The sequence below is a fragment of the Cervus canadensis genome, chromosome 7 (assembly GCF_019320065.1).
Source record: "Cervus canadensis isolate Bull #8, Minnesota chromosome 7, ASM1932006v1, whole genome shotgun sequence".
Classification (NCBI taxonomy): Eukaryota; Metazoa; Chordata; class Mammalia; order Artiodactyla; family Cervidae; genus Cervus; species Cervus canadensis.
Genome location: NC_057392.1, coordinates 21,357,817 through 21,368,543, shown reverse-complemented (window position 1 = coordinate 21,368,543; position 10,727 = coordinate 21,357,817). Strand labels below are relative to the sequence as shown.

At 53.1% G+C, this 10,727-nt stretch overlaps 1 protein-coding gene and 1 non-coding gene across 2 annotated transcripts; both read right to left on the bottom strand.

Annotated features, from left to right (window-relative positions):
* Positions 1-2,589: 2,589 nt before the first annotated feature.
* LOC122445108 (60S ribosomal protein L10-like) lies at positions 2,590-2,971 on the bottom strand. Its single transcript, XM_043474095.1, has one exon. The coding sequence runs from the start codon at positions 2,942-2,944 to the stop codon at positions 2,642-2,644; it is 303 nt and encodes a 100-aa protein (XP_043330030.1). The 5' UTR covers positions 2,945-2,971; the 3' UTR covers positions 2,590-2,641.
* Positions 2,972-3,002: 31 nt separating this feature from the next.
* LOC122445662 lies at positions 3,003-3,131 on the bottom strand. The gene has a single exon (XR_006270620.1). It is a non-coding gene; the product is annotated as a small nucleolar RNA SNORA70 (small nucleolar RNA).
* Between the last annotated feature and the right edge of the window lie 7,596 nt (positions 3,132-10,727).

The window sequence follows — 10,727 nt, the reverse complement described above, 5'->3', positions numbered from 1 at the left end:
TTGGTCTCCTCGGCTGGAAGCCAACACACTTCACACAACGCCTGTCATGACAACACCTCTGTTTAGTGGCCGAGCCCTGGGTCGGCCTGCGTGGCTGTCATTGGAACACAGAGCTTCGCCCCATGAGACCTTGTCTCATGGTGGGTCTAGCCCCTGGAGTCTCCTACTGGGCATCTTTCTCCTTTCTCTGCCATTCACCCCTCCCCTTGCACACTCACAGGTACACACCCTTGCACACCCAGGCTCACCATCACACTCACACATATTTGCATGCTCATACTCACAAGCCCACATTTGGGGTCCGAGTTCACTTTCTGGGACCTTAATGCTCAGGAATGAGCTTGAGATCAGGAAGAAGAAAGCTGGCAGTCTGCCTGATGTTTAACTGCTTCCTCTTCGTTTCTTACGCTGCCCTGCTGAGGCATCCATTTGGTTTTTGTTTTGTTTTGACTTTCCCTCTTAGGAAATGAAACCAGTGACTCTGGGCAGGCATCTGATGGCAGGAGGCACCACCCTTACCCTCCTCCAGCGGGGTTGGGGTGACTGCAGGCCTCTCCCCACCCACCCTGGGGGTCCAGACCCCACCGCAGGGTCCTCTCATCTTGCCCCTCCCATCCCACAGGCCCAAGGCATTGCCAGGTCACTCCAGATTAGATGTACAAAGGACAGGAACCCCCAGATGCTGTGGTGGGTGCAGGGGGGCTGGCCTGGGTCCCCCAAGGTCAGGAGAGGGCTCAGGGGCCCTGCGGGCAGGACCAGCCCAGGCGGGAGAGCCTTGCTCACTTGGGTAAAAATATAGGTGGGTGCCAAAAACTCAGCAGTGGGATAAATAATATAATAAATCAAAATGGATGCCCACCCCCGAAATTAATAATAAACAAAATATCAAAAGTTTAAGTAGGACATCTCAGTGGGGCATTGGCTAAGAATCCACCTGCCAATGCAGGGGACGTGGGTTCAATCACTGGTCTGGGAAAATCCCACACGCTGAGGGACAACCAAGCCCCTGCCCCACAGCTTCTGCCCTGTGCTCTATAGCCCGGGAGCCGCACCTACAGAAGCCTCTGCACCCTAGAGCCTGTGCTCCGAAGCAGAGAAGCACCCCAGTGAGAGGCCGATGCACCCCAGCGAGGAGGAGTCCCCGTTTGTTGCAACCTGAGAAAAGCCCCTGCAGCAACAAAGATGCAGCACAGCCAAAAGTAAATTAATTAATTAAAAAAAATTTTCAAATAAAAGCTGAATCTGGCCCTAGCCTCACCAACCTTTTCACTCACCTCTCCTGACTCCAGCCCCACTTGTGGGCAGCTTGACCCCCAAAGCAGAAGAGGAAGGATGGCTCAGGGGTCCGCGTGTGGCTCAGGGCTCTCTGGGCTTTGCAGCTAGCTGGTCAGGTCCTCCTGTCACCCACGTGGCAGAGGGCTTTGAGAAGTGAGTTGGGGTCGTTCCCTGGAGTCCTACAGCCATTGCTCTGGGCGTCACCAATACACATGCACACGTGTGCACAGACACACAGACACACACACATACACACACACACACATCCACATGTGAACGTGTGTGCTAAACAGCGGCCTCCAGGGAGCCCCTTCTCACTGCCTGTGGGCTGGAGCAGCGGCTGCTGAGTCCTCATCAGCCAGAGCAGATTTCTGAATCCGGGTCAAAAGTCATCTAGGCAAGAACTGATGGAGGCCCAGGCCCCCCACGGGGCTTAGTCAATGATGCCTTCTGACTCAGGTGTCAGCTCTGCCTGGGCACTGACCTTCCGGCAGGGACACATGTGCAGGTGTGTGTGTGTGTGTGTGTGTGTGTGCATGTGTGTGTGTGTGCATGTGTGGGTGTGAGCTCCGCGTCTCCTTCCCCGGCTGGACGTCGTGTCCACAGGGCACAGTCTCTTATGCCACCCGCCCCTCCAGTCTGCAGCGCAGAGTCGCTCACTCTGCTGGAGTGAAGGAAGGAATGACGTGGGCAGGGGCTCAGCAGGGGTGTACCTTTCTGTGCAGTCCGTCTTGTGAAGCCCCCACGTTGCAGGGTGGACTGTGGTCTACTGCCAGCTCTGGAAGGCTGCCTGTCGACCTCGTGGCTCTTCGGGGCCGTGGGGAAGGCAGGTGGGCTCCAGGGCCAGAGCTGCAATTCCCACTGGCCCCAGGGAGGGGACGGTACAGACAGCACCACCCATGTTGGCTGCGCTGGGAACCCCGTCTCGAGGCGGGAGCAAGCCAAGACAGGGCTCTGTCCATGCTTCCCTCCCAGCCACCATCCTCCAGGCGACCCGTCCCGTCGTGCACGTTCATTACCAGTCCCTTCTCGCAGCTTCCAGCTCCATCTGCCCCACTGTTTATAGTTGACTGTTTTGGGGACACAAATGGCCACTGTGACTCGACCTTTAAAATCCATAATAAAAATAAATGAAAAAAAATAAAAAAATAAAATCCATGGAAGACACTGGGCTGAAGCGTTTGCAGGCGGACTTGGAGTCTGGAGGGAGGACAATAAAACCGTCCCTCTTCTCTTCAGCGCTGAGTGTCCTTTCATGTCCCAAGAGGCTTCTCCAGAAACACAGCGCATTTTATTTATTTATTTATTTTTGACAGGAAATAGCATTTATTGGTGAGCATGATTAAGGAGGGAACAGAGCTGATGCTCATGAGTGCAGGGCCCGCCATTTGTCCAGGGGACCACGATTAGGGATGTATTTGATCCCACAGCCGTCCGGGATGAGTCGCTTTTCTGCCACCATGTTCTCAAATTCATCCGCATTGAACTTGGTAAATCCCCACTTCTTGGAGATATGGATCTTCTGACAGCCAGGGAACTTGAACTTGGCCCGGCGGAGGGCTTCAATCACATGCTCCTTGTTCTGCAGCTTGGTGCGGATGGACATTATGACCTGGCCAATGTGGACCCTGGCCACTGTGCCCTGGGGCTTTCCAAAGGCACTGCGCATACCTGTCTGGAGTCTAGATTGAGAAACAGCAGGCCAGTCATGAATGCCCACTAGGAAGAGTTGTCTCCAAGGTCCCTTAGGGCTACCTGTACAGGCAACAGTTTGCATACACTACCAAGGAGGCTGCTGTTTGCAGCCATTGCACACTGGGCCCCCATGAACACAGCGCATTTTAAATAAACTGCCCGCTCCTCCCTCTCTTAACCCACCATCTATGGGAGAGAGGCGTCTCTTCCATTTGAGGATTTAGGAAGGTCCCGGCTGTCCCCACAGTTTCCTGATTTCACAGCCTCTCCTTTGTCCTCCCCAAGCTTGGAGGGCAACCTCTGTTCAGCACAAGCAGAGTGAAAAAAAAATGATGAAAACCTTATTCACAACTTATCCACTTACCCACAACTGTTCTGGGCCCATGTGCCTCTAAGTACTTTACACGCATCAGTTCACTGAATCCTCAGATGACCCTGAGCCAGCATGGTGCCAATTCCCAGGTGAGAGACGGGAAACAGGGCTGCCTGTCAGTGCTCCGCATCCCGAAGCTGCTCTGGGCGCGATGGTCCTGAGGTCCCCGGGGCCTGAGCCTTGCCTGCCCCCTCATCGTTTGTTAGGAGGCAGCGGGGGCTGTGGCCTTCTGACCAGGTGAGTGTGTGAAGTGTTGGGGTGATGTGGGGAAGACTCCAGGTCCTGGGGGCTGCTCGCCAGGGAAGCTTTCATGAGTTCCAGCCAAGCCATCCTAAGTGCCCACGGGACTGGCGCAGAGGCAGAGAGGGTCTCTGGGAGAGCCAGCTCACCTGGCCTCTCAGCTGGCCCCTCACCGCAGGGCGAGGGGACCACCTATCAGCAGGTCTCCCCCTCCTGCTGGGTTGCCATGGCTGCCGGATGCTGCCCCCACCGGCTCTCTTGGGTGGACCAGGCTGCCATCAGGCTGCTGAGCCGCCAGGCAGGTGGCGGGAGGGAAGCGTGGCTGCCGGCGGCTCTCTAGCCCAAGGAGACGCCGAAGCACTGAGTGGACCTCCCGAGGCTCACGTCCCAGGCCTGCGGGGCCCGCGCCCAGGGAGCACAGGGAGACAGGCACCCTCACCTGAGCCGGGCGTCGGCCTGTCCGCCTTCTGGAGACTGTCACCCAGCCCTCTCCAGGAACGGACTGGCAGATTCCCAGGCAGGAGACAGCAAGAGGGCAAGTCCAGTGAGAGGGCAAGTCGGATGGGGACGGCAGAGCCTCAGCGCTGGCTGGGGAGCAGGAGCGACCTCCTCCCTCCGGGACAGACGGACCAGCTTTCCTGTACACACACACACACACGCACATGCACACCACACACACACACACACACACACACACACTCACATGCATATACTCACAGCACACACACCCCCAGATTCACACATGTGCATACACACAACACAGATGCACACTCACATGTGCATGTGTTCCCCTGACCTGAGCTGTGTGTGCGGTCCTGTGGATCCATGCCAACTATGAACACAAGAGTGCATGTGGACGAGGGTAACAGCCCCGCCCTCACCGTGGTCACACTGAGGACCTGGGAAACAGCCTGGAGTCTGCCAGGCCCTCGGGGGCCCCAAGCTGAGACCCTGATCACACACACTCACACACACACACACCTGGCGCTGGTCCAGTAAGAATGTGTCCCGGAGGTTCGTGGCAGTGCAGTCGGGGGTGTGGGCAGCCCAGGATATCCAGGGGGCTTTCCACATGGGAAAAGGGCTCCACGTGGCCATGAGCCATGGAGGAAGGGATGCCCCCACCGCACAGGGACGGCCTCACAGTCAGTGTGGGAGTTAACAACGAAGGGGGGATGAAGTCCCCGCACAATGACATATACGTGGACCCAACACGCGGCCCTGCAGCAGAGGACACACCAGCAAAGTCCAGGAGTGGACAACTGAGGTCAGAGAGAAAGAAAGGGATGGAAGAGGGACTCTGGGTGAAGAGGTGTAGGCATTTCAATCTAAAAACAAATGGGCAAGTCTGGCGGCCCTGCAGTGGTTAGTCAGAGTTTAAATAGAATTGAAAAGAGGTGTTCAGGACTTCCCTGGGGGCTCAGTGGTAAAGAACCTGCCTGCCAATGCAGGAGACACAGGTTCCCTTCCTGGTCCGGGAAGATCCCACATGCTGCAGAGTTTCTAAGCCCCTGCTCCACAGCTACTGAGCCTGTGCCCCAGAGCCCGTGTTCCATGACAGGAGGAGCCACTGCAAAGAGAAGTCCGCACACCACAACTAGAGAGGAGCCCCCACTCACCGCAACTAGAGAAAAGACTGAAAGCAACGAAGAGTCAGCAGAGCCAAAAATAAATATTTAAAAAAAAACTGTGTCAATAATCTAAAAAAATAGATGTTCTAACAAAAACTTGTCCCTCCCAGGAGAGGGACAAAGATGGACCTGCTCCCACAACCATGCTAAAATCACAGCTATTCACAAAGCAGCTATTGGTGAGAGAGACTGGAAGCCGAGCAGAAAATACCCAGAGTAACACACCCATGGAGATAAGAGTAGCTTAGTGGGTGTCAGGGGCTGAGGCTGGGGTGGGGTGATAGGTAATGGTGCAAGGCTCCTTTGGGGTGACAGAATGTTCCAGAACTAGGCAAAGCGAAGGGTTGCACCACCCCGGGGATGTATGAAATGCTGCTGACAGCAAATGTCATGTGATGTGTGTTTCACTGCAATAAAAACTGCTTAGGAAAACAAGAGCCAGACCAAAGTAAACTATTGACTCTAAGGAAGTAAGCGCACTTGGGCAGTGACCTGTTCAAACACACAGGCGGTGATAACTGTGATGAAACATTAAACACAAGATCCTCTCTGTAAGGTTGTTTGGGCCTCTGCCTCACACATGAACCTGACCTCCTTCAGGGAGGGAAGTCCTGCACCCCACTAAGATGGACTCATTCTCTCCCTTAGGATGCTGGCGATGACACTTCTTCGAGTAATGACTGTAGAAGGTCATGGTGACCAGCCTCTTTCTGTGTACATGCTACCTGGCCTCTACACCCCTGGTGACCTTGAAGTAAAATGCCAGACTGTCATTTTGATGGATAATCCTTTGTCTCAAAAACATCCCTCAGTGTGCTTTAAACTCCACCTAGCAGGTGGTCAGTGCTCAGAATTTCTGAGAATCTGCTTCCCGGGTTAGAACCCTCAGTTTGGAGTAAAATTCCCTGTTTGATTCTTCACATGGCCATGAACTGAATTTTCCTGGCCCATCACGAGAAGCTGGGATGGTGGTTACCTGTGTGGTTGGGCGCGGCGTGTGGAGGGGCCTCAGGGCAGGACTGGGGGAGCTTCCGGTACTGCTGTCTGGCCTGGGTGGGCTCCCCTCATAAGCACGTTTCTCGTGGGTTCTATGTCTGGTTTCTATGACTACAGGCTTTTGGACGTGCCCTAGTGGCCACGAGCCTTATGCAGGGCAGCTGCTTGTTCCCTCCAACACACACCTGCTGCCCCTCACCTGCTTCCTCCCCATGGCTTCCCCGAGGGCTTGCCCACCTATGTGTGCCTCTAAGCGTCTGTGTAACCCCCGGAGGAACAGCCAACTGGCTCCTCTGAGCCCACAGACGCCGTTGGAAACAGGAGCAGGCAGGGCTGGCCCCTGCTCCCAGCCTCCCGTGCCCATGGGCACTTGGGGGCAGAGCCAGCAGGAAGCTGGCCAGTGAGGAAGCTGGCAGGGGCGGGGCGGTCCTTCAGAGAGACCCCTGTCCTGAGCTGAGGACACAGGCAGGAGGACAGCCAGGCTGAGGGGGAGCACTGGTCCATGCCCAGAGCCTGGCCAATTCCTCAGCACCTCTGCCCCCGGGCTCCCACGTGGCTGCCGTGGCGGGAGGGCGGTCAGTGGAGGGGTCGGGGTGAGCGGCGGCTTGGAGACTGTGACCGTGCTGCTAATGCTGAGGGTGGGGTGGCCTCGGTGAGCCGAGGAGGGAGCTAAGATGGTTCAACATAACAGTGCTCAGATTTCTCTCCAGGTTAGGTCTGGAAGGTGGCTGCCTGCCACGGTAGGTCCCTGTCACCTGGGGGACCCATCTGACCCATATCCCAGAAGGGCCTCCTGTGTAGACAGTGGGTTCGTAAGTAAGCAAGGGGCCGGCCCCACACAGGACACGGACTTTTCATCTAGATTTAGGCTTTTTGTGTATAAACCAGAACAGGATGATTTAAAGCGAAATGATTTTAATTTTACAACATAATATAACCAATTGATCTACTTTGTTTTCATGTAAATGCTTGGCTTTTTAAACACATCCCATTTCCAAAGGTGGTAATACAAGAGAAATCATGAAAATGATATTTTCCAAAGCTTTCCTTTACTTCTCAGGGAGAAGCAGGCAACATCTCAAACAGATGAAGACAGAATCGTACAATAAACCCCAATGACCTCAGGGTTTCCCCACTTGAACACCTGCATGTGTCCTTCCCACAAGGATGCCTTCGACCTTCCCTGGTCAGCCTGGAGGTCAGGAGACACGGGGGCGGGTGGCATCCAGCCTTTGCTCCGGCTCGAGTCCTCTGGGGTCCTGTGATGTCCTTGGGATCAAATCGGGTTCCCTGAGATCATCACTCTTCCGGCACAGTCCCGGCAACGTCTGCGTTTTCCTAGTGTGTTTACTGGCATCATAGATTCAGTCTATAGATGGAGACCAGCTGGTGTCCACTGTGCTTCTGTAGCCCCCTACCCCCAACCCCACTTCTTTCCCTATAGAGTTTCTGTTGAACCAGGTTGCTTGTCCTGTGGCGTTTTCTCTGGACTAAAGGACACGTTTCTATAAACAGGTGTCTGCTCTGCAGACCTAATCCATCCTGGATTATTCTTCTTTCTTTCTAGACTTCTTTCAGGCAGAGGTAGGGTCTCTGCCAGGAGGGACTACAGCTGCTTGTTTCTCCTTTGTGATGTCACATCCATCGGTTTCCATCCCCCACACCCCTTAATTCATCAGGGGGTGCACAATGATTCCTGGGTCTTATCTTCCTGTCTTTGTCTAACTCTCTGTAGTCATCTCTCTACTGCCCTCGGGCAGGGGAGGGTCTGGAGGGTCTGGACAGGAAGGGTGAGGTTGGCGTGGAATCCTCAGTGGGCCCCCAATTGAGTTCAGTTCAGTTCAGTCGCTCATTCGTGTCTGACTCTTTGCGACCCCATGGATTGTAGCATGCTGGATTTTCCTATCCATCACCATCTCACAGAGCCTGCTCAAACTCATGTCCATCGAGTCAGTGATGCCATCCAACCATCTCATCCTCTGTCATCCCCTTCTCCTCCTGCCTTCTTTCTTTCTCAGCATCAGAGTCTTTCCTAATGAGTCAGTTCTTTGCATCAGGTGGCCAAAGGATTGTAGCTTCAGCTTCAGCATCAGTCCTTCCAATGAATATTCAGGACTGATTTCCTTTAGGATTGACTCGTTTGACCTAGTTGCAGTCCAAGGGACTGTCAAGAGTCTTCTCCAACACCACAGTTCAAAAGTATCAATTCTTCAGCACTCAGTTTTCTTTATGGTCCAACTCTCACATCCATACATGACTACTGGGAAAATCATAGCTTTGACTAGATGGACCTTTGTTGGCAAAGTAATGTCTCTGTTTTGTAATATGCTGTCTAGGTTAGTCATAGTTTTTCTTCCAAGAAGCAAGCATCTTTTAATTTCATGGCTGCGGTCACCATCTGCAGTGATTCTGGAGCGCAAGAAAATAAAGTCTCTCATTGTTTCCCCATCTATTTGCCCTGAAGTGGTGGAACCGATGCCATGATCTTAGCTTTCTGAATGTTGAGCTTTAAGCTGGCTTTTTCACTCTCCTCTTTCACTTTACTCAAGAGGCTCTTTAGCTCTTCTTTGTTTTCTGCCAAAAGGGTGGTGCCATCTGCTTATCTGAGATTATTGATACTTTCCCCAGCAATCCTGATAATAGCTTGTGCTTCATCCAGCCCAGCATTTCACATGATGTACTCTGCATAGAAGTTACGTAAGCAAGGTGACAATATACAGCCTTGACATACTCCTTTCCCAAGTTGGAACCAGTCCACTGTTCCATGTCCAGTTCGAACTGTTGCTTCTTGACCTGCATACAGATTTCTCAGGAGGCAGGTAAGGTGGTCTAGTATTTCCATTTCTTGAAGAATTTTCCACAGTTTGTTGTGATCCATACAGTTAAAGGCTTTAGCATAGTCAATGAGGTAGAAGTAGATGATTTTCTGGAATTCCCTTGCTTTTTCTATGATCCATCAGATGTTGGCAATTTGCTCTCTGGTTCTTCTGCCTTTTCTAAATCCAGCTTGAACATCTGTAAGTTCTTGGTTTATGTACTGTTGAAGTCTAGCTTGGAGAATTTTGAGCATTACTTTGCTAGCATGTGAGATGAGTGCAATTGTGCAGTAGTTTGAACATTCTTTGGCATTGCCTTTCTTTGGAATTGGAATGAAAACTGACCTTTCCCAGTCTTATAGCCACTGTTGAGCTTCAGCCCTATCCAAAGCCCACAGGTGTGTTTGCACAGCCCCGTCCGCAGAGCTCATGTCTGACCTGTTCACCCAATGGCAGCTCCCATCCTGGTGGATCTTCTCCATCACCTCCCACCTTGCACCATCAAAAGCTGGGCAAGTTAGTGACATGGCAGCAAGAGCGGAAGGACGCTGACACTACACTGGGGTCAGAGCTTGCATGTTGGGCGTGACCTCAGGCTGTGTGACAAAAATGGAGGGCGAATGGGTGGCAGGGCTGGGCAGGCTGAGGGAACTTCCCCTCCCCACTCTCCTTTCTGTGCTGACCTTGACACAAAGCTAGTGTCTAGTGCCATTTCATCTCATGCTGTCTGCGCTGGGACACAGCTGTTGGGGGCTTTTAAAAAGCAGGATGACTCTCCCCTCCTTCTACCTCATGCAAACACCGGCTAGTATTTTGAAATAAAATCTGAGCTTGGCAGAGATTAAAACAGGGCATGAATTTCACAAGATGCCTTGTGGTCTGGGGACACATGAGTTTCACAAAATAAACTGGCTTCTGTTTTCTGTTAGAATCTACAAGTGTCCATCTGGTCCATGCCGTGAAGGAAAAAAACAATCCTCAGAAGGATGTTGAGAAATACCTTAAGATTATTAATTATTTTCAAAATTCCTTCCAAGGCAGGAGAGACCCTCTCTCTCTTATTAAGGTTTGGTTACTGCACACCTCTAGGAGAAGGCAATGGCACCCCACTCCAGTACTCTCACCTGGAAAATCCCATGGACGGAGGAGCCTGGTGGGCTGCAGTCTATGGGGTCGCTAAGAGCACAACTCAGCGACTTCACTTTCACTTTTCACTTTCATGCATTGGAGAAGGAAATGGCAACCCACTCCAGTGTTCCTGCCTGGAGAATCCCAGGGATGGGGGAGCCTGGTGGGCTGCCGTCTATGGGGTCGCACAGGGTCGGACACGACTGAAGCGACTTAGCAGCAGCAGCAGCAGCAGCAACCGCACACTTCTGGGCACGCTCCTTAGACAGCAGCGACTGCCACCGGCTGAATGTGCCCCCCCCCCCCCCCCCCCCCAGTTCATGTGTTGACATCCTGACTCCCAGCATTTCAGAGTGTGACTCTGTGGAAAGAGGTGACTGAGGTCAGATGAGGTCACCAGGGTGGGCGTTGACCCCAGATGAGTGTGTCCTTATGAGAAGGAGATCAGGACCAAGTGCAGACAGATGGCCTCGTGAGGAACCAGCCCTGCACACACCATGGTCTTGGATGTCCAACCTGCAGGCCGTGAGAAGATAAATTCCTGTCATCTGAGCCCCTGTCTGCAGTACTTGT

Excerpts from the sequence above, each read along its gene's own strand:
- LOC122445108 (XM_043474095.1), bottom strand. The coding sequence starts at position 2,944 with ATGCGCAGTGCCTTTGGAAAGCCCCAGGGCACAGTGGCCAGGGTCCAC.